This window comes from Mustela nivalis (genome assembly GCF_964662115.1).
Source record: "Mustela nivalis genome assembly, chromosome: 3".
In the NCBI taxonomy this organism is placed as follows: domain Eukaryota; kingdom Metazoa; phylum Chordata; class Mammalia; order Carnivora; family Mustelidae; genus Mustela; species Mustela nivalis.
This window is the reverse complement of record NC_139022.1, coordinates 176657014-176680396: the sequence shown is the minus strand read 5'-3', so window position 1 is coordinate 176680396 and position 23383 is coordinate 176657014. Positions and strand designations below refer to the sequence as shown.

The 23383-nt window shown below is 56.0% G+C and overlaps 1 protein-coding gene across 7 annotated transcripts in view; it reads left to right on the top strand.

Annotated features, from left to right (window-relative positions):
• The window catches only part of ADAMTS16 (ADAM metallopeptidase with thrombospondin type 1 motif 16), a 143934-nt gene extending 120797 nt beyond the window's left edge, over nucleotides 1-23137 (top strand). For 6 of the 7 annotated variants that reach the window (XM_082723448.1, XM_082723450.1, XM_082723449.1 and 3 more), the window contains 5 exons: nucleotides 13519-13720; nucleotides 13879-14073; nucleotides 15395-15619; nucleotides 21313-21460; nucleotides 21834-23137. In XM_082723448.1, the coding sequence (XP_082579574.1) occupies nucleotides 13519-13720; nucleotides 13879-14073; nucleotides 15395-15619; nucleotides 21313-21460; nucleotides 21834-21949 (886 nt within the window). In that variant the 3' untranslated portion in view covers nucleotides 21950-23137. The remainder of the gene's footprint in view (nucleotides 1-13518; nucleotides 13721-13878; nucleotides 14074-15394; nucleotides 15620-21312; nucleotides 21461-21833) is intronic. The other variant, XM_082723451.1, reaches the window with a different exon arrangement.
• The last annotated feature ends 246 nt before the right edge of the window (nucleotides 23138-23383 follow it).

Sequence of the window (23383 nt, the reverse complement as noted above, 5' to 3'; positions counted from 1 at the left end):
ATCGTCCTGGCCTTGCTCCTCTAGTCCGTTTTCCCCCCAAGTGCCTTCTGGAACAAGTGTAGATAGCTTATGACGTGATTCGTCTTTCTGTTTGGGTTCTTTTGACAGGTCACAGCTTCTCAACCATGTATTTGGTTTTGGTAAAGGAGTCTCCGTGCAGCATCATTTGCACCTCCTTTCCCAAAATGCCCGCCGTGATTTTTAAATTAAAAAAAAAAAAAGAGTGTCAGAAATAAGTGCTTTCTTAACCCACTGAGCCACCCAGGCGCCCCAGAAATAAGTGCTTTCTTTATCAAGCTACTGAAGAGTAGTCCACGCCCATCAAATAATTATGTGGCCCATCTGTGGTGACCAAAGACAGTCACTCGGAATCTGCTCAGTTGATCCACCACAGCATGAATTGTCCCCCAGACAGTGGGGACAACTGCAGAGGCTGGTGCCCGTGGAGTGTTCCTCCAGAACTGGCAATTCCTGGGGCGCCTGGGTGGCTCGTGGGTTAAAGCCTCAGCCTTCAGCTCAGGTCATGATCTCAGGGTCCTGGGATCGAGCCCCACATCGGGCTCTCTGTTTGGCAGGGAGCCTAATTTCCCCTCTCTCACTGCCTACTTGGGATCTCTGTCAAATAAATAAATAAACAAATCTTTAAAAAAAAAAAAAAGTGTTGGCAATTCCCCACACAGTCCTAGGGCCACTGTGACCCATTGTGACCCACATCTGTGACATGCCTCCAGGTAGCCTCAGAGTGGTGGGCCTCACAGGGGCCAGAGCACAGATGCTAGGACCAGGCTACCTGCCTGAAATCCTGGCTGTATCCCAAGCTCCTGCAGATCCATGAGTGTGTTCCTCAGTGTCCAGCCCTCCAGCTTCCCATCTCTGAAATGGGCGTAATCACTGTACCTCCCGTGCAGATTTCCTGTGAGATTTAATGCAGTAATACAGATGACGCATCTATCTCAGGGACGCTTAGCTGTCCTTAGCACTGGAACTACAAGACTAGAGGGATTTGGGCATCAGATTCGTTGTCTGACTATAGGTTTTTTGGGCTTGGGACACATAATGGTTTCTCTAGGACAGTAAGATTTTGAAGACCATCCAATGTCATTTCATGCTATGTGAGGAGCCACACATGAAGCCTTTTTTCCATATTTTCAGACGCCTTCACTGGTTCTTCCATTGGAGACCCTTTTATTTAGTTCACAGAGTTGAATTTCCCACAGATTTCTCTCCCGTGTGCCTGAATGCTAATGCAGTTCTCTCACGGCTGCTTGTATGTGTATAGACTTTACATCACACGGGCAGTTAAGGAAAGACATCACAGGGCTGTCCAAACTACCCAGACAGCGTTTCTCTGCTCCGCATATGGTATTTAGGATGAATGATCAGAAATGCTATACTGGTTGGCCGCTGTTCCAATCTGAGTCACCTAAAACAGCCGAGCTAGAAGATGTGCTCTTTAAATAGGGGCTTCCCTCTATCCTGACTCACTGTAAAAGTCCTGAACTTTTGTGAGTGCATTCAGACACACAGTACAGCATTTTCTCATGTCCCTGTACATGATGTAAGTACCGTCAGATCACTAGGATCTTCTGTGATGAAGGCTAATAAGTTATATCAATTATAATACAGTAAATGTCATTAATGAGATTGTGGGGTGCACATCCCTGCTCACCTTCCAGGGTTTCTACAAGCAGTAGATCAATATGACATTTACAACACGAATCATCTGATAAGCTTTGTGAGTAGTACCTGCAGCTTTACACCAGGATGTTGACTCCAAAGACATAACAGTATTTGACCAAATAATTATTTAATTAACTAACTATCCTAACAGGTACCGATATTATTTAATTATTATTATTTTTTTTAATGTGTAACAAGCTTGCAGTATTTGGTAACATATAAGACCTCCCTGATGGGGATAAAACGCCATCAGTGGGTTCCTAAGACTTGGTAAGAAAAGGAGACCGATCTGCATGGGTTTTGAGGAAGATGAATGCAACTGGAGAAGGGGCTTCCCAGGGTGGGAGACACGAGTCTACGTGAGTATTAGTCTCCATACTTTGTGCTTTCATTTCCTGGATCCTATTAATCTTAAGGTGCCACATTGAGAAATCTTCCCTGCAGAAAATGAGATTGATCTGACCTTGTTCATCCATCCAGTGTTGACCCTGTGTTTCTGGTGGGCACCTGCCTGCGGCATCTCCTGGCCAGGAAACTCGTCCGCAGCCTGTGCTGCTTTCACCCCTGGACCTCCGTGTGGGAGCCGTTTGACAGTTTAGCAGATAAAATGTAGGGACTCCTAGCAATCATCGCAAAAAATCCCATCTTGCCGTCATTTTGTGGAAGCTGCAGAATTTGTCGGCCATCATTTCTCTCCACTTTTGAAGGCTTGCCTCGACCCCTCCCTGCCGGTTTAGACCTCCTATTCCCCACCATACAGCTGTCATCACTGCTTTCATAAATTAAACTACAAGAAGCCAGGAAATGAGATGACCGGTTTTATTTCAATTTCATGGGCTAAGCCCTCGGAGACCCAGGAGGACAGCTCATGGACCCGACGTCGCCGTGTGACCTCAGTGTTCTTATTATCTCCGCTAACTGACAGCAAAGACTGTGCCAGAGGCTCTGTGCAGGATACAGGTCGCATCCCAGGCATTGGTTTGCTCGCCGGCTCCACCTCTGTCAAACCTGGGTTCCATCTGCGTCTTCGCTTTCTCTCTTAAAGCCCCCGGGTGACGGTCTCCGGCAACTCCGTACAGAAACCCTCTGTCGCCAGCCCTCGCTGATCGAGGCCCCCAGCCCAGACCTTGTGGGCTGGGTGGCTGCCATCCAGGCCCAGACTCTGGACGAGGACACCTGGAAAGCATTCTTAGAAAATTGACTCATGAGTCTGGAGAAGATCATTCCGGAGTATTTATCTAGGAGTCAGCATCGAAGAAACCCTGAAGCAGACATACCTGAAAACCCTGAAACCGTCGGAGGAATGAGGCCATCAGTTTGAATCCTTCTCATGAAAGGAAGAAGCCACAGTGGAGAGAGTTCACCTTCTGTAACAGAAGGGAGAACCAATGTTCCTTCCCCAGAAAATAAGAATCCAAAAAAAGGGAGTCGGAATGCAGCAGCTGGTGACTCTTCCGTGATTTACGTCCCACTTTGCACCTCAACGTATGTGTGAATTAAACTTTCTCCTCTGGGAAGGTCATTCATGTTTAAAAGAAAGAACAATGAACCCAGGCCAGTTGATGAATAGTTAAGTTTATGTGCGATACACAGGTTTTCCCAGAGACTACCAAAAAGGCTCTCTGAGAGGCAGGGAGAGATCTTTCAGGTGTTATAGGAAACCTGACATTGCGACACGGAAGGAAAAACTGTTTGGAAAGAGCTCAGCCTTAAGTATGTGGACACCGATTCAATACCGAATCATTAAGGACTTTTCCAAATACTGCCCTGTGTGCACACTTAGCTATGAGAAGAAAGAATAGGAATTTTCTTTGGATTCATTGTCTGACTATAGGTTTTTTGGGCTTGGGACAAAGCTAGGGGAGCAAGCTCGCATCTGTGATGACGAAATAGACACACGTCCCACCATTTGCAACTGAAATAGGTCATGGCCAGCAAATGCGTAACTGCCTGCATGGTTCCTGGGACCTCTTAGGGCCGGGTCACTTTGGAGAATGGCCTCCCATCAGAATCTCCAGTTCTGTTCTGGGAGCAGCACGCAGCAGCGTGGGTAAGAATGCAGGCTCACAGGCTGTTACCCCTGGCCCTGCTGCACGCCAGCTGCACGACCTTGACCATCCAGAGCCGTAGGGGCTGCCACAAAGCCTCTCTCTGTCCCTGGGCCTCGATTTCCTCATCTGTAAGATGAGAATTTCGCCGGCAACATTAATGCCAGTGTGTGTGTGAATGGATGGACCAGCGTCAACACCGAGGATAGCGCGGGGCCCAGAGCGGGCAGGACGGTGAGAGCCGGGCCGGGGAGCTGGACTCGCTGCTTCCGGTCCTGGCCCACAGGAATCCGTAGCTCTCAGCAGCTCAGGGATGCAGCCTGGCTTTGACTCATCAGACTCCCAGCTTGCAGGTTCCTCCTGTTTGCTGGGTGCAGCCGCCCGCTTCGGTCTGAGCAGGCCTCATGGTCTCGTACAGATTCCCCAGTATTTGGCTAGAGCTTCGAGAGTGAACGTGCAGGGTGTGTTGCTTTGGGAAGTGCTGTGTTATGGCCAACATCTGTCTCCCACAAGGGGGCCGTGTGTGCCCGTCATCTGCTCTGGCCACACTCAGGGCATCCGCCTTCTAAGAGCATCCTGGCTACCATAAAAATGCCTGCTGCTTCCTGGGTCTACACACAGGTTCAATCATGGTATTTGTAATTGAATTTAAGCCTGGGCTCTGCAAACTCTGGCCCGCCGGCCCAGTGCCGCCGGCTGTCTGATGACCGTCAGTGAGGTCGGGGGGGAGCCACGGGTACAGCCACGTGCTTCCCAGTTGTCCAGCTGCTGTATCCCTGCTGTGGCTTGCTTGAATTGTGACAATGGAGACCCTGTGGCCCACAAGCCGAGAACATTCGCCATCTGGCCCTCTGGCCTGTTGTTGGCCAGCTGCTGGGCTAGATAACGTCTTCCCAGCCAAATCAGCATCCTGATAGACAGTGCCGCCCCAAACCTGGCCACGGCCCAGAGATCCCCTCCCGTAGGTATGCAGGCGTCTCGTAAGGGGATTTGGATGGCAGATGTATTCGTACATCTGTCTTCTCAGCAATCTGGATGACATGTTTTATTCTCCTCCCTCAATTAGGAAAGGGGCACACCTTCAGGATAAGAGAGTTTCTCTAAAGAAAGAAGTAAATGAGATTTAAGGTCAATAAACAGGCAAGCTTATATCGGTACATCTGGCTTTTACCTAAATTGTATAACGTCCTCGCCAGCGGCCGACACGTCTAAGCGTGGTGGGTGGCCTCGCGCGCGCATTCTCTGAAAAAGGTGGGACACAAACCACCCCCGTTTGGGGTTTTCCAAGAGCAGCTTATGGGGCCCCACGGTCCTCCTTCTCCCATGACTCAGCGGGTGTTGGTGGTGACTCTCGGGACTTCGGCGGGGATCCACCTCCCTCTCTTTCTGGAAGATAGTGTTTGGGGAAGGGACTCGCAATAGCTTCTCGTCCCTTATCAGCCTCCACGCTGTGGCTCCTGATGGCCACACTCTTCCCTCGGAGGTCTTAACTTCTGTTCTGTTCTCAGCTGAGACGAGGACCTGTCCAGGGCCATCTCTAGTTTAGTTTATGTAACTGAGGTCGCGTCCACTTGCCTTTCTTTAGATGGTGAATAGATTATCCAGTCCCCAGTCACCGCTCCTTGGGGACATTTTTTCCATATTCCTTCATCCCTCACCCACCCCTGATTTTAGAAAGTAATTCTGAACTATCTCAAGAATTCTCATAATCGTGAATATCCCAAAATGGCGAACTTTCAGTATCACGATCCCTCTATCACGCCACTTCCACTCACGTCCGAGAATCACTTACAGGTAACATAACGAGATAAACGTGCGTGTCTTTAACTGACCGGGCGAGGCCCACCCACACCGTGGAGGACAATCTGCTGCTGATTAAAAGTCTACTGACTTCAGTGTTAACATCGTCTAAAACAGATCCTCACAGAGTCATCTAGAATAGCGTGTGACCAAATATCTGGGCTGCATGGCCCAGCCTAGTGGCACATAAAATGAACCAGCACAAACCCAGATTCAGCCACATGGACCAGAGGCAGCAGCTTTGCTGGGCAATCAGAAGCGGATCCGGCGAGACAGGGGAGGAGCTGGAGGGAGGAAGCCAGAAGGGTTCCCCTGCCTGAAACGGGCACGCAGGACAGCAGGGCCGAGGTAGCACGGCTGGCTTTAGGTTCCTATCTCTTGTCACCAGGAGATGCTCTGTGAGCAGGGGTTTGTGTGGGCGAGGAGCTCCCTAGGCAGGATTCAGGGGCTCTCACCAGACAGAAGAGGAGCTTTTATCTGTCCCACTGCTAAAAAGAGTAGAGCCAGGGAAAAATCACTTAAAAATACACACACACACACACACACACACACACACACACACACTGAACCTTTATTTGCACTTAAGCTATGAAAACATGCATCCACCTTCAGATTCTTTTAGCTATGGCCAAAGGATCCCTAGGAGGAGGACTGCCTAGGGAAGGTCCAAGTTGATTATTTGCAATCACGTGCCTGTTACTGACACTGTCCAGTTTGGGTTTGTTTTGAAGAGAAGAGTGAAACGCGCCCCCCTCATCCGAATGCAGAATCATTTTATATTTTTTTATTCGCTCCATATTTCGCTTTGTCCTCAGGCTCGGCTAAGCTCTGTTTAAATGACTGGTCTCTACTGAGTCATTCCAGACGTTCTACTCAGTTTTCTTAGAAATAAGCTTCTCAGCTTCCGCATTCACGTTTCATCGAGCTACACCAAATTTAATGGTATTTCTTAATTCCAATAACAAGTTCCGCCGACAGCAGCAGACTGCGTGTGCCGGCGCGGCCGGTCCCACATGCACTCCTATGGCACCGGACGGTAGCAGAAGTTCGCTGACAACTCAGGGCAGACACTCGGCTGGCACGCGGCACGGTGTGGGCAGGGGCCGGGTTCTTCTGCCAAGAGAACGGAAAGGCCTGATGAGTCTGACGGGTCCATTCAGAGCAGGTACAAGAGGGAAATTTCCTGAGGTTGGCAGCGGCTGGGAGGCGGCGAGGAGCCTGTGCAGACAGCATGGCTGGTGTCCAGAGAGGAGTAGAACCGATAAACAGAGCCTCCGGGACAGAGACTCACCCTGGAGTGTCCAGCCGCTTTGTCCTCCGGGCGGCAGATCCGAGGCATGTGACGTAGGAGGGGACATTGGCCCTGCCCAGCAGAGAACCAGCTGGGGTACCCAGTTAGGAATAGATCCATGATCACAGCCTGCCTTGTCCAAGCAAAATGTGAGTTTGCAAGACGGTGCCTCACGGAGCTGTGCTAGGACAGGGATGGGTCCGCACCCCTCCGGGTGGGTGTCTGGGAGCCTGGCAGGGAGCGGGACTGGGCTCTGTTCCTTTACTTCTCAGAGCTCTTCGTCTCAAGGTCGGAAGCCGTTCATCCCAGCTCCTCAAATATTGGCTCTGGGATGGTCTTCCTTGGGGAAGGAGCCTAAGCTGGCATGACACTGTACCCGCAGCAGCCCAGCCGTGGGTCTGGGGCTGGAGCCTGCTGTACGGCCCCATCTGACGAAGCAGGATCCCTCCACTGAGCCAGGGCACTGGTCCCCAGGGGAACCTGGGCAGCTCTTCTATCTCGTCAGTGTTAGGGAATGAAAGTACCTGCAAAGAATCCATTCACCAGGCTCTTCAGCCCCGGGTTCTGTGGGCGCATCCTAAATCTCTTCATAGTGCAGTAGCGACATGAGTCCCCAGGAATGCAGGGAGGGGGGCAGTGTTGAACTCTGGAGCCAGTGCCCTGAACTGTCCTGAAGAAGAGCCGGGGGTTGCATTTCTTAGAGTCGTGTTTCTCACCCCGCTGGTCACCCAGGCCACCAGGTTAGGAAAGGAAGGGCTTGGTAAAAATCCACATTCCTGGCTCCCACCCCTGATGTGTGGTTCCTGTGGAACAGAGGAGAGACCGGGAACACAGAGGTTTTGGAGAACCTCACCAGCCGGCTGAGGTTTGGGACCCTCTGTCTTAGCGCAGGCTGGGCCACTGTCCAAGGTCCTGTCAGCCCCTTCGCTCACACTCCAGGCAGGAGGATTCGGGATGTTGGACCCAGTCAAGTGGAGGGCGGACCCCCTGTTCTGTGAGTGTGCAGTCTGCTGTAGACTGCTGGTTTGTCTGCTGTCCGGAGTCACCAGCCACCCCAACGCACCTCCGTCCGTAGTCACCAGCCGCCCCAACGCGCCTCCGTCCGTAGTCACCAGCCACCCCAACGCACCTCCGTCCATAGTCACCAGCCGCCCCAACGCGCCTCCGTCCGTATCACCAGCCGCCCCAATGCACCTCTCCGTGCCGAAGTGCTTGTCATCGAGGCAGCTGGCATGGAGGAGGGCAGGAGGGAGGCGCCCCAGGGAGAAATCTGAGATGGAAAAGATGCTCTTACTCTGAGCAGAGTATCCCAGGGGCCCCCACGCCTCCCTGTGGCCTTTGCAGATGCATCGGCGGCTGCCCTTGCTCCTTGGGGCTCAGGTTCCCCAGACCTGTGGCTGCTGGGTCCTCCCCAGCTCCAGTGCTCAGCCTCTTCTTCCCCGTCTGCCGTGGAAACCAGGAGGAGGATTGGCAGTGAGCGCTGCCACCGGAAGGCTGCGTCCAGGACCTGCTGCACAGAGACCGTGACGGTAGCAGAGCAGTGACGCGTGTCGGGCCTGCTGCCGTCATTTCTGATGGACTCAGTCCTCCAGCCTGGATGTAGTGGGGACGAGCGCATCGCTCTGGACGCTGGAGTGTGAGCAGAACACAAGTGGCGACTCTGGCTACAGCGACACCAGGATCATCAGATCCTGCAGAGCTGGAGGCCTGGTTCTGATCCTGTCAGAGAGTAGCAGGCACCTTTGCATTCTGTTGAAATGCCTTGGCACAGACTGTCACAAATCCCCAGAGCAGCAGACGGGGCAGGTGCACTCGGGGCCCATGGCGTCCTGCAGGCTGGGCTCGGGATGGCAGTTCTTCCTGATCTCCACTTTTGTGCCTTTGGCGTCCAGCCTACCTGTGCTCTTTAACTTGAGGCTGATGTTTTTCCTATGAAAAAAGGCAGATTTTTCAAGCCAACATCTGTGTATCGTCAGATGCACATTGTTGTCTTTGAAACGTGTCATTTTAGGAGAAAAGTGGGGTGGGCCTTGAACTCCCTGCACATGAAGACATGCCCATCTCTGCCCCCAAGTCACACAGTCCCCATCCTGTCAGACCACAGCAGAAGCCACCTCACCCCTGAGCCCTGAAGCCTGAGCTTGGGGGTGCACACGCTTATGGTGGCAGAGGTCATGGCGGAGCTGTGGGAAGGTCAGAGTGGCTGGCTGAACTCAGCGTGGCCTGCTGGAACGTGGCAGGTGCACTGCCAGGAGCCGAGCCGGCCAGAGCAGGTTGGCCGCCCCGTGGTCACAGCTGAATTGCTTATGCTCCTCTTCACCGTGTCCCGTGCTCACGGCCCATCTACCTGCAGCTAAATCCGGCCGTGGACGCCTCACATTTACCTCGGCCGTCCGGCAGGTGCTGCCAGCCACTGCTCCGCGTGTTCCCCTTTCTGACAGACTACTACCTAGAAGGTCAAGAGTTCTCCCTGAAAATGGAATGGCAGAGTGCTGGGTCTTGAAATATCAGAGAGTAAACAGAAAAAAGAAACAAGAACTAAGTTCTAAAATGAAGCCAGCAGTCACACGCTGTCTGCGAGACTTCTGGTCTCCCAGCGCACAAGAGCCCCTGGGCGGCCCTGGCTGGGACTCAGCCTTAATTCGGCAGCAGCCCTGGTCCCTGCCACAGTGGCCGTGGCGTCAGAGCAGCAGCGGTGACCCAGGGCTGCCCGGGTGCTGCTTCAAATACCCTTGCTGGGGATTTGCCTTTTCGGAGGAAACCTTCAATAATCAAAACCAAAATGTTACAATTATTTTCCTAATGGAGAAGCGAAAGTCATGTCATTGAGCAACAGCTGATGACTGGTGACAACAGGAGGCCCTGACGGCTGAACATGGGATTTGCAGGAAACCCTGCCTGGGCTGCGAGAGACAGCCATTAAGTACCCCCACTCCCTTCTGCAGTGCCGGGAGATGGGGACAGGGAGTGTCGGGACAGGGAGCCCTCGACGGGAACGTACAAGTCCTCCAGGTCCTGCCCAGGAAGCCCGGCCGACGCGGGTGGTACAGCAGCCACCTGCTTCCTTCGAGCTGGCGGACTGCGGGGACACAGAGCCCAGCGTGGCGAGTGCGGCCGCCGGAACATGAGCAGGCATGTCTGGCTTCTGCTCCGGGAACCGCCAGACACCAGCCCAAGGCCGCCGGGAGTTTGACTCTTTCCTGAGCTGAAATCAAGACGCTTCCCAGAGTTCTGCCTGTGAAACGAAACAGAGTTGGCGCTTCCAGACGCCGTGTGGATGATCTTTGCTGGGGAGGATTTCGTAATGACGGGCAGCTAAGAGAAAGGCAGAGAATGGACGGACCCAGTCGGAACAGCTCAAGATGGTGGAGTCAAGACTCACCAGCTCGTGTGAAAGGCCCGAGAGTAGCCAAGATGTCTTGCAACGCCAGTGGGGACACGCGGATTAGAATGTATGATTCTGCGGGGTTGGGAGACCAAACGTGGGAAACGGGGGGACCGTGGAAGAGCCGCCCGAGGCCTCCGAGGAGGAACCAGCGCGGCCACGAGGCCGGGACGGACCGCGCCGACGAGGGTGCGCCACGCCCGTGGCTGACGGTGAACGAGAGATCACTGACCCCCTCGACTCTGAAGAGCGAGACCGTTTCCACAGCTGATCTGGATCAGTCCCTACAGAGCCGGCAGTTCCTTTTTAGATGGCTAACACGTGGCGTTGCCGTTTTACAGTTTTCTTAGAGGCACAGTCGTTTGCGTCCGGGAGGGACCTCGGTGCACAGCAGGCCGAGCGCTCCCCGGGCCAGCGTCAGGAGAAATGCGGAGCCTAAGCCAGCTCCCTGCGCCAGGCGGGGACGCAGCGCGGGGACATAGCACGGGGACACAGCACGGGGACGGCCCCTCCGTCGCCGCCAGCCCTGCCCTGCCCTCATGACCGCGCTGGTCACAGATTTCACGAGAGGCCAGGTATCGGCTCTGCAGCGGCTTGAGTCCCGGCCCCTTTGAGAGCGTGAGGGAAAGTGTGGGTGCTCTGCTCAGACCTGTGGCAGGCACGGCGTACCCAGACTCGGGCAGCGTCCTCATGCCCGGGGGCCTCCCGCGGCGTGGAGCTCTCCTTCCCGACTGTCTGCATTCCCAAAACTCAGTCCCCGCGCGCTCCCAGCTCTGCCTTAGTCACAGGGACTCCGACCCGTACCTCAGTCCACACCAACTCAGAAATACCTTTACGAAGGCTTCGCTGTGTAAGAAAAATGCGTGTTTTAGATACTGATTTTTTTTAACCTCCTCTTTATTACTTGAATATGGAAATACAATTAACTCATAAAATAATTAATAGACTTAATTTTTTAGAAGAGTTTCCGGTTTCTAGAAAAACTGAGCAGACAGTCCCATGTCACCTAGTCCCAAGGCCCTCCCCGCCGCACACACTGAACTGACTCATTATTAGCATCTTACATGAGCATGGTGGAATTTGTTAGAATTAATAAACCAGCATTGATACATTATTAACTAACGTTCACAGGTTATTCTGGTTTTCTTAGGTTTTACATAATGTTCTTTCTCCGTTTCAGGAACCTAAGACACTCACACCTGCTTGTGTCTTCTTGGGCTCGTCTTGGCTCTAATAGTTTCTCAGATGTATTTAGTTTTGTTGGGTTTTTCTATTTTAAGCAGGCCCCACACCCAAATTGTAAAACCCCGAATTCAGGAGTTGCATATACTGCCCGCCCTCACTTCTGTTTAAAACAGCGCACACGTGCTCAGAGAGAGACTGAGAAGGGGAGGCGCGATCCAGCAGTCCTCTGGGCCTTCTCCGCCTTCCGCTCGGGGCCCTCTCTGCACAAGTCGGCTCCCCTGCTTCGGTCCCATGGACCTCTCATTCGCACGGGCTGCTTCTCAGCAGCGTCGGGTGAAACCCCCACCAGGCCTTCCTGGCTGCTGCTTGACGAGAGTGTGACTTTCACGGGCAGCAGGCACATGGGACGGAGGGTCACAGAGCCAAAGGACAAAGCGGCACACCTTCCTAGACCCCCTGTTTTACCCCCAAGATTTGGGAGAAAATCACTGTTGGATTAACTCACACTCAGGGATGGCTGCTAGGCAGACAGAAGCCCCTTGTGGGTCCAGCCGGGACAGGCCCACAGGTGTTTCCGGGGCGCTGCTGTCCCAGGATGTCCCTCATCACAACCCATGGCACGGGCTGGGAATGTGCACCGGGGAAGCGCGGCAGGCCCTCCGTGCCCCTCACTGCAGGATGGGCTCGTCGCGCCGCCTGCGACATCAAGACCGTGCTGCTCCTTGGCGGTCACAGCAGATTTTCCACAACCAGCACGGTGGAGCCCCGCGGGGCCCAACGTTACCTGCAGAATCTCCAGTTTTCGCTTGAACGGTCTGAATGGGAAGACAAGTAAGAGTGAGAATTGTCACATCCTCTTGGAGACTAGGAGGAGCCCAAGGTCTTCTCACCACAGGATCCCCCGTACCTGGGCCACATTTCAACTCTGCCCCTCCTGCCTCTCAGGACCTCACACCCGAGAGTGTGCACCTTAGGGCCTCCTGCGATGGGTTTGTACACATCCAGCGGGTGCTTTGTAGACCATCTCAGGCTTGTCTGACACCCAACGGTGGTGCCTCTGGCTGAGCTGGGTCCGTCCCTCCCCATCAGAGGCTGACATGCGCGTCAACAAAAAATACTCTCACACTCAGAAAAGAAAAAAGAAAAGGTCGCTTTGAGAGAGAATATCCTCTATAGCTTCTAATAAATTCAAAGACGGACAACCAAACGTTACAGGCCTCCAGTTGGAAGTTATCACAGCCGAGGTCATCCTACAAGAAATATATATGTAAATAATAGAACCCAACTGTGACCCAGCCCCTGGAGCCAGCTGCCAAGTTATAGGACATGCGGAGGACAGAGGAACATGTGAAGCAAAACCACAGAGATGTACCTGGGCAGCTCCTGTGACCATCAGAAAGGGCTGTGGAGACTCAGCACGGTGCGCCGTGTCATTTCTGGAACCAATTAATGGAATAGAAAGACAGACAAAGAAAGAACCTATAGAGCAAAGAGAAAAAAGACCCACTAAGGGTCATGAAGAGCGGATTCTGTGGATTCCGGGCTCCCAACCAGCAGACGAACTCCAGTCAGGACGTTCGCAACCCAGCTGGGGACGAAGCAATGAACATTGTGGTAGTCGTGAACAATACGATACTGAAGAGTATGGTAGGAAGTGATATAATAAGAAATCTATGAACAGAACAATAAGAATACAAGCAATAGGACATTAAGGTTTAATTTTCTTAGATATCACGATGGTATTACGGTTGTTTTAAAAACCAGAGAAGCCTCATCTTCCGGAGATGTGCGCTGGAACACATCCATGTCTGGAATCTGCTTCACGTGCTGCAGGGTTGGGGACACACGGGGCCTTCCTTTTGCACACGTGTAAGCGTTCCCACCTAGAAACAAGCCAGAGGGGAGAACAGGTCACTGTGTGGAGGGGAGTCATTTCCAAGTGCAGGTGATAGAACCGGGGCGGGAGGAAGGAGCACAGGGCTGTTCATCACGGAGGTGAGGAGCCGCGGCACCCGGCAGGCTTGGAGAGCGACTGGAAATGGCCCCGTGCCGGGGGCTGTTGGTGAGGTGAGCCTGCTGTGTCTGCCGGACACGCGGCCCCTCACTGAGCCGTCTTTGTCTCCTCCCAGTTGGTCGGTGGGGAACTGGAGCTCCTGCAGCCGGACATGCGGTGGGGGCACGCAGAGCCGGCCCGTCCAGTGCACACGACGGGCCAACTCCGTGTCGGAGCGGGTGGCGGCCAGCCTGTGTCCGCAGCCCGTGCCCTCCAGCCGACAGACCTGCCACTCTCAGAGCTGCCCGCCCGCCTGGAGCACCGGGCCCTGGGCAGAGGTAAGTGGGACAGGGTCGCATGGGGGTCCCGCGGGCCCCCTCGGGCGGGTGGCAGAGCTGGGTTCTCGGACACTTGCAGGGCCTGCGGGGGGATCCCGCCACCCCTGGTTAGGTCTGACGGACTCCTTGCGGGGTTCTGCCCCTTTCTTCCTGGGCAGTGCTCTCGAACCTGCGGGAAGGGATGGCGGAAGAGGTCCGTGGCCTGTAAAAGCACCAGCCCTTCCGCCAGGGCACTGCTGCTGCCGGACGCCGCCTGCGGCGCGGAGCCCAAGCCCAGGACTCACGAGGACTGTCTGCTCAAGCGCTGCCACAAGCACAAGAAGCTGCAGTGGCTTGTGTCTGCCTGGTCGCAGGTGCGTGCTCCCGGGCCTGGTCGCAGGCGGGCGCTCCCGGTCCTGGTCCCCTAGTGCTCCCGGTCCCGGGTACGCGTATCCAGAGGGAACCTTGTTGAGTTCTCGCCTGGGGGCCGCTTCCCTCTCCGGGGCCCCCTGCTTCCCTCTCTCCCTCCAGGCCTTCTTCCTCCGAGTCTGGTTCCCGAGCTCAGGCCACTCTTCTGGGCTTCGGCCCCTCACGGTGCTCTGCTGGGCGTGCTCGGGCTTTCCAGCCGCGTCCTTCAAGCACATCACCCAGCAGCATCCACAAGGCCCGCGCTCACTCAGTGCTGAGGCCGGGACGAGGGGGGGACAGCCGTCTTGCTGACAGGGGTCCGAGCCCCTAGGGAGGAAGCCGCCACGCTGTGCCATCTGCGGGTGGCCTCCCGGTGGAAGGGGGTCGCCCTGAGTATCTCACGCCCGAGCGCAGGCCAGAGCTCCTCCCGGCACCCACAGAGGGGAGCCTCCCGCGCCCTCTCCTCCGTGGGGCCGGAGATGCTGCAAGCACCCGGAAGCCGCCCACCAGGATGTGAGGCTGGAACCTGGACAGATGTCGCCCAGGGGTCCCCCGTGTGCGGAATCTGCAGACGCCGAGCCAGAGGGACTCACAACGGGGCTCAGCGTCGCCCACGCCACGAGCTCGAGGCAGCAGTGCCGGAAGCCGGGACCTCTCTCCCGAGACCCTCGGGGCCCGGCCTCGCAGGGCCGCAGGGCACGTTGCCCTCCTGTGTGCTCTGGGGGCCTCCACGGCCCAGCTCACTGTTCGTGGTTTCCCCGGGGCCACGTGAGCCACAGCCCCGGCTCCGAGCACTCCGCAGCGGGGAAGGAATGGATTTGTGCCCCAGCCTGCCTGCCGCCTTGCTCGGTGCTCCGGGGAAGGACCGGGAGCCCTAGGTGTCCTCCACCTGCCCCGGCTCTGGGGATCAGCATCTTGCCACAGCCGGGCGGCGCGGCTCCGGGGGTGCCCCGGGGTCTGGGCTCCTGCTCGCGTATTCGATTTTTGCACTTTCCAGCAGGAGCAGCAGCACAGCATTTTAACTTCTCCGTCACGTTTCAGAACTACACTTTTTCTGGTTTTTTGTTTGCTCTGCCCTCCTAAGGCCCCCAAAGCTGCACCTTAAGATACTGCTTTTTTAAAAGACGGATACGTAATGCCTTTTGAAAATGCAAAGGCCGAGTAAGTCTCATTGAATTTTTGCACTTCCGATAGCATCCAAGCGGACGTTGACTCGCGGGTGATGTAAAAGACACAGCCACCAGCAAAGACGTATTTTTCACTCACATCTTTTGTTTTCATTTGTAGTGCTCGGGTACGTGTGAAAGAGGAACACAGAAAAGATTCTTAAGGTGTGCTGAAAAGCACGTCTCTGGGAAATACCGAGAGCTGGCCTCCAAGAAGTGCCTGCACCTGCCGCGGCCCGGCGTGGAGCTGGAGCGGGCCTGCGCCCTGCTTCCCTGCCCCCGGCACTCCCTGCAGGCCGCTGCCGGCCCTCCTCGAGCCAGCTGGTTTGCTGCACCCTGGTCTCAGGTAGGGTGGCCCTCAGTTCCCGCACAGTGGTGGGCAGAACCTCCTGCCCTGGGAGCTGGCTGCTGGTTTAGGTGGGGAACTTTCTGCAAGGGTGTACCCCCAAACCCACCGAGCCAGGTCCCAACCCTTCTCTCCGGAGTGGGTGCAGGGCCTGTGTTCCTGGGTGTGGGTACAGCTCTCCAAGGCTGGTGTGCGGGGCCCGTGTGCCGTGTTCCCAGTTAAGTGTGGGAAAACGTGTCTTGTTTTCTGTAAAAGCTGAGAAGACATCCCCGGAGATGCGTGTGAACAGGGAGGAAGTACAGGATCTGGAACAAGCTGGTGGCTCCGCGTTCTGCCCCAGCACCCCTGAGGCTGTGCTCATGGGGAGCGGCTAGAGCATCCCAGACTGCCCAGGCCTGCCCAGGCTCGCTCTTCCGTGCCCCCAGCCTCTGCTCTGTCCCCACCACCTTCCACTAGAAGGAAGAATTCCATTAGCTTGGTTAACCATTTCCCACCTCGCCCCATATCCCTGCTTTGGGCTCCTGGCGGTCCTCATCCTGGGGCCTGGCTCGTCCAACCTGACGGAGCACGCGCACCAGAAACACAGGAGCCCATCTCCCAAAACCGTTTAAATGAGAAACGGGTATTAAGGAAGTCGTGTGTTGTAGTGAGCACTGGGTGTTCCACACAGTATCAATGACTGCGTTTTAAGCAAATTGTATCAATGACTGCGTTTTCGCAAGTGGGAAACCCCTTTAGTTTTCTTGTGCGCTCAAGTCTTTGCTATGAGATGAAGCAAGAGACGAGTGAGGAGGTCGCGTCACGTCTCGTTCCCTGCTGCTCGGGAAGCGTCGGTCGGAGGTGCATAAGGGGTCTCCTGAGACCGTTACACGGGGACTCCCGAGGCCGAGGCACCTCCCGGCCCCCGGCTGGACTGGTGGTCAGCCCGCTGGGCTTCATCTGAGACCTTGGGGAAATTCAGAAAAACGGAGATTTATCATCGTTTCATTTAACCCCAAACCTAAAATACGTCCTGCGTAGTTTTCTCTGGTCTGAAATACTCAATGTGTGTTTCTCTCAGAAATCATTTTTATCATAAGCCGCCTGAAGTTTTCATCCAGTGTGACTCATTGGTTTGGGGGCAATAACTCAAGGGCTCATGGGTGCTCTAAGCGCTGGTACCCGAGACTCTGTGCGCCGAGCTGCGGGACATTGTCAGGCCATGATGGATGGCCAGTGACCGGCTGAGCTCTGCCCCGAGACAGGTTTATTCCTGTCACAGTCGGAAGACGGCGGCTCCCATCATGGGATCGTTAGGGTTTCTATGATTTAGACGGCTGTGCTTGTCATCACGCTTCCTGCGGGCTGCCGGGTAGGTCTGACTTAGATCATGTCGGTCTCCGGGGCTTCGCGTTAGGTGGTTCACATGCTAATTTGTTCCGGGAATGGCTTACGTAAGAACACCTGTTGGACCGTCTGATTCTACTTGACGGAGATGGGAGTGTGTCTTCACTGCAGAAGTGCGGGGGCCCTGGCTTGTTCTGGGGGTTCTTCCCCAGGATCGTGCTCCATTGACCTGGAAATCCAGGGGCTCTGAGGGGCAAGGAGCTGTGTCACACGATATGTCAGCTATGCCCGCAGTCGAACCGAGGTTGTATCAAACATGCACGTACACAGACGTACACATGTACACAAACAATAGGCGAGCACACACATCGGCACGTGCCCACACAGGCACACACACACACACGGGCATGGACGCACAGGCAGACACAGAATGCACAGGCTCCCTGCACCGTTCTGTCAGGTGCCCGTCCACCTCTGCGAATTTGCTGCTGATGTGCCGTGCTCATCTTGTAGTTGGGGTGGCACTCAAGGAGACAGGAATCCTCTCTTGTCATTGCTGGATAAGGTCACAGCACTTGCTACCTGAGTTGGAGGGAGTTTTTGTTAGGAAGCCAAACTAAACTCCCAGCAGTGCTGATGTTTATTTGGAGCAGGGGTGGTAATGATGAGGCCTTGAGGGCTGTACGCGCTCACCCTGACCTAAGGAGACCTTGGTCTCCAGGACAGTGGGGAGCGCTCTGGTGGGCAGCAGTGACAGACAGCACCTCCCAGGGCTCAGGAAGGAGACAAATGAAGGGAGAAGCATTCGTGAATCTCCCAGGAGGGGACAGAGGTCATCACAGTGGAGAAGGAAGCTGTGAGACCTCTGACTCTCAGGAATGAGAGTGGATGTGCTTACCAGCTGCGTCTGAGTGTGGGAGCTGAGCCCACCCTAGAAGAAGCCCTTGGTACTCGTAGGGCCCATAACTGTGCAGTGGGGGAGTTTCCCTTTGAATAAAGCCAACCAGAGCGTCAGCCAGGAGCTACAGGGCCGAGGCATGTCAGGGCTTCTTACTTTTTGCTCTCAGGGCCAGTGACCCACAGAGGCATCCCTGTGATTTCAAGCAAACCCAGAGGCAGACTCAGACTTACTTTAAAAATGCACCTGTTTGGGTGTCTGGTAACGACTAAGTGATAACCAGGTCCCAGTTCGTCTCTTCAGGCCGCATGTAGCATCTCTGGTGAAGGATGTCCCAGAGAACACAGGACCATTCCTGAGACAGAAGGAATCCAGAGGGGAGAAGGTTTTTCAGGATTTCAGTGTTCTGAAAAAAGTGCGCTTAGCAGGTCTCTGTTCACAGCCCCGGGAAGTCTGAGGCTGACATACCCACAGGGGCCCTCTCTGAGCGCCGTCAGCACGGAGGGCTCCCAGGAGGTGCCGTCACATTCGACAAGGTCGTTTAACTCTGGAATGGCAAGAAGACCCCATTTGCCGACCTCGGGGTGGGTGGCCCTCCCCCTGGACCACAGCTGACGCCCCTCGAAGAGCCCTGGTTCAGCTTGCATGGCCGCAGGCCCTGGATGGGGGAGGCCGGCACGAGGAGTTGAAGGACGAAGGCAAAGGAAGGCTCCGAGGACGTGGAAGCGGATGGTGGCCGGGGAGGGAACAGTCCGGGGGGGACGCTCCCGTCTCACGTTCTGCGCCCACCTGCACGGGCCCTGCCTCACGGCACCCCCCCCACCAGTGGACAGACCCAGAACTGCCCACCCGCAGGCCAGGTCCTTGCCCCTGGGGAGTCTGGCATCAGCAGGAGACACAGACCCTGAAGAAACAGGTGCACGCGTGCTGCGGACTCCAGTGATGGCCCTACCAGGGCTGAAGGCAAGAAGAGCCCGCCCTAGAGTCGGGGTAGCGGGTCCTCCCACGTCTGCAGCAGGGACACCGGGAGGCGGGCAGAAGTAAGCCAGGCGGGCTGGGGCTCGGGGGGTGGGAGCAGTCCACACAGCTGCCAGCTGCCAGTGACCGCCCGGGCCTCACACAGGAGGTCCCAGCTCCCCTGATGGCACACTGGCTCCGTGCACACTCTCGTCAGACTCAGATGTGGCCGAGCTGGCTCTGAAAACAAAAAGAGGAGAGGAAGGGGCGTTTGCTGATACAGCTCTGGTCAACTAGAGCCGCGGTTCTGGGAGTGTGGCTCGGCCTGTGGCTAAAGCACCATGTGTAGAAATGCAGGTTCTCAGGTCCTGCCCAGTCTGCCGAAGCTCCCGCTGTGGGGCGGGTCCAGCCGGTGGCCAGCCTGCACGTCGGCAGCCGCGGGGTCTGGTCAGACGGCCGTGGCTGTTGTCACCACAACAGTGTTGGTCTGTGGACCAGGGCAGGTCCCTGTCTCGGCAGCTCATTGGCCGCCTGCATCCTGCCATCTGCAGGAAGCCTGAAACGCTCACGCTAAACCCCATCGAGTTAGGGAAGGCACCATCAGCTTTGACTTCCAGATCCAAGTCCTGGGGTCTCTGCACACGGTGGGAAGGATCACGGCTTGAGGAAGGATGGTCGATCCCAGGGATGGGCGACTCTCTTGTGTCCAGCACTCGGTACCCAGCTTCTGGATCGGTGCCCGGTGCGTTGGAGGTGTGTGATTCCTGTTCTGAATAAATAAATCCGTGACAAAAAGAATCAAATCACTTCCTCATGATTTTAAGTGGTGCAAAATGATGGCTAGATCTCTGGTTTTTCAACTGAGACACATCGTCGGCAAGGCTGGAATTCTGCCCCCGCTGTTGCCGATTACAGGAACTCTACCATCAGCAGAGAGGTTGTGGACACATAGACATGCACATGGGACCCATGCAAAGCCGTGAGCCCTAGGCCACTGCAACCGGCATTCCTCAAGGTCTCGGTTGGGCTGCAGCTGGGAGGGGCTCGGGGGCAGAGTGCAGAGCCAGACTGTGCTGCTGCCAAATGTTCAGACGGATGCAGTAGGCAGTGGGAACGTCTGGATCCATTGTGGATGAGCCTCCTAATTCCAGAGCCAGACACAAATCTGACCACACCTTTTATTTTTCTGATTGCTACAGTCATATATTGAACCTGAGTTACTGATGACTCCAACTAAAGTTGGTTTTGAAAAAAAGGGGTAAGCCTCCTGGAAATGTTCCAGACCCACAAGCTCATGAGCTGGAGCCCTGCATCTTCACCTCTGGGGGCCCAGCAATCCTCTACCGAAAGAGGAGAGGAGAAAGAACAATGTCTTCAGCTTGTGACTTTCCTGGACTCCGACTCAAAAGATGTTTAACTGCTCTGCTAGAGCCCCTTCCCTGGGGGGTTTGGAAAACTGCTTCTCAAGGCTCTGCTCGCAGGGGGTCCTGGGAAGAAGCAGGAGGGCAGCTGGCTGCCCACTTGTAGCTGACTTCAGCCCCGGAGCTTGCTGAGTGCCCTTATTTGAATGGGGCTCTGCCGTGCTGTCTCGTACATTTTGGCAAGTAGCCTGTGCCGTGCAGCTGCCTGTTCTGCACAGATCTGTCCTGCACAGATCTGCCCTTGGTTTCACTGGATTCAGCGCCTCCACCACGGCCCAGATGTCCGCAATGGGATCCGACCCCCTCTGCTTGCAGGTGTTCCTTAGTTACCTACAGGGTTGACGTTTTGGGATGAGGAGACTTATTGGAGCACAATTTCCATAGTTCAGTCTAGATGTCAGGTTGCTCTCTGGACAGATTCAGTGCTTGCTGGTTTGGGTCCGTCTGTCTCTCTGGTCACCCGTCCCCCGGTGTCTTGCCCTCCGTCGAGCTCATATGGACCCGTGCACAGAATCTGGAGGCTGTGAGCCCAGCAGCTGGAGGATGACAACCTCGCCGTGGGGCTCCTCCACGCCCTGGCTCCTCTGTGCCGTGTTGTCTTCGAGCGCCAGGGTCCAGGTGCTCTGAGTGTGGCCGCGGGAGGATGCCAGCCCACACTGCTGGTGTTATCACTTCCAGGCAACATCTGGAGTCTGGGGACTTGGGGTCTAGAAGGAACGTCATTTTATCGTGCCTCTGTGGAAGTTGGCTTGTTGAGGTTTTCCCCGGCAAGAGCCCCAGAAAGTGTGCCTGGGTGACGGCCTTCCACAAAGGGCATTGTTTCTAGTGCCAGACCCAGAGCCTGGGTAGGTCCGGGGAATGATCCTGCGACCTGCAGACATGCTCTGGTTCCCTTGTGTTCATCAGACATGGACCACGCAGGAGCATGTTACATCTCCAGTACTGGCCCCCTCTGTCCACAGCTGGGATGAGTCAGAGTCTGGTCACCTTCCCAACAATCACTGTAGAGTCTGGGTGGCGGGGAGGTTTGGAAGAGAGGGCGCCCTGGACCCAGCAGCCCCGGATGACCACTGTGCCTCTGTTTCTCGCAGTGCACGGCCAGCTGTGGGGGCGGCGTGCAGACCAGGGCTGTGCAGTGCCTGGCAGGGGGCCGGCTGGCCCTGGGCTGCTTCGTGCACCAGAAGCCCACCACCTCTATGGCCTGTAACACCCACTTCTGCCCCATTGCAGAGAAGAAAGGTGAGTGCCTGGACCTCCTTGGCTTGGCCTTGGCATCTCGGGGTGGGACTGTAACATGCCCGGAGAGTTCCTTAGTGGGCTGGAGGACGTGGGGTACCCGGGGTTAGAGAGCCCTGGCGCTGGGGTCTTGCTCTTTCAGGGAACGAACTGAAGTTCCGCAGCAGGTGGCCGGGCCGTTGTCCCCGGAGTCGCTCAGTGGGCAGGTGCCACACAGCAGGGAGGACTTGTCAGTCCTGAGGGACCTTCCAAGGAGGGACTTGTGGGAACGGCCCCTCGCGCTGGGCCCCACCTTCCCTGACAGGCTGCTCTCCACAGCCCCTAAGTTGGCCCCCACCCCAGGACCCTGGCTAACGCGGCACTTGCTGCTTTTCAGACGGCGTCTGCAGAGACCACTTCCCCTGGTGCTCACTGGTGCCCCGGCACGGGATGTGCAGCCACCAGTTTTATGGGGGGCACTGCTGCAAGACGTGCTCCGGCTCCAACCTGTGAGGCCCGGCCTCGGTGGGGGTGCTGGACCTTCAGCCTGCATCAGCCGTGCGCTGGACATCGGAGCGCGGCCGGGGGGAAGCAGGCTGGGGGAAGAAGGGCTGCATCTGGCCTTCGGATGGGACAGAGTGTGTGTGGGGGGGGTGTGCACGTGCGAGTGCGGGTGTGTGCGTGCGCACGTGTGCACATCCTGGGTCTGAGGGCACGCCTGGGCACGCACGCACACACGTGTGCAGGGGAAGCCTGGAGAGGGGAGGAGGCCCAGCCGCAGATCCAGGGTCTCCTCACTGTGCTTCAGCTGAATCAAGTCAGAAGCACAGAAGGAGCCAAGCTTGCTAACCGCTAAACACTGTGGTGCTTTGGAGAAAGAAGGAGAGGCAGCACGCGTCCAGGAGATCTGCCGCTCAGTACACCGGCCTCCCCCCAACCTCGAGGCCGCTGCCCCAGCTCTGAGCTAACCAGCCTCCCTCTGGAGAAGCCGCGGGCTGGGACAGCGCCAGTCCCGCCTCCCCAGGGCCCCCTTCCTGCGCCAGCAGCCCAGCTTCTCTCTGCTGGGACAAGAGCCGGTGGCCCCTGGAGGGGAGCCTGCCCTGTGGCAGGGGGCGGGGGGGGGGGGTGCCGGTGCTCCGGACTCCGTGTCCCAATTGGAGGCTTTGCCTCTGGAGACAGGAAACACGAAATCCTGCTGTGGTGCTTGGTTCCCTTTCAGACTCATGCGCTGGAGGAGAGAACTCTATATCCTACGCCTTATCCTTCTCTGTGATTGACAAGCGAGCCTTTGTATTCCAACCCGTTCCTTATGCTTTTCCCTGAAATGACAGAATTACAGGTTATGCCAGAGGCAGACAGCGACCAGCTACGCCGCACCCCAGCTGTCTCGATGAGGGGCTGGCTGTCCTGCCCGGGCGGACGTCCGCAGACATGGGGACCCTCAGAACCCCACGTTTCCTTTCCGTGCATGGTGCTGTTTTGAATTTTTTTTTTCTGTGAATTTTGATTGTTTTGTAAGAGCCCTTCAGAAAGAAGGCCAGCATCTCCGGACGAAGCCGCACACGGGCCCCGGCCCCCGCCCCTGCGCAGTGTTGGGGCTGCTCTGCGTTCTCCTTCCTACCCTGTGGCTCCATTCCGCATGGGCACCTGGATATTTATATTTGCTGAAGTTTTATAATAAATTTTATATTGTGCCACTTGCTTCTGACCTGCCCTGATTCCTCACAAATTTTGCTCCTGAGATCCAGGGGCTGGTATGGAGCTGGGGACCGGCCCGGGGACAGAGCTGGGACCCTGAAATCCAGGAGAAAGTGCGGAAAGTGGTCTGCGGACGAGTGCCCCTAAGTGAGGAGGCAACAGAGAAGACAACTGGTGACCAGGGATGGTGGTGGCCAGTGTGGGGGTGGGCAGGACGCTGGGGCCACCCAGCCCAGGGACCTGGGGTTT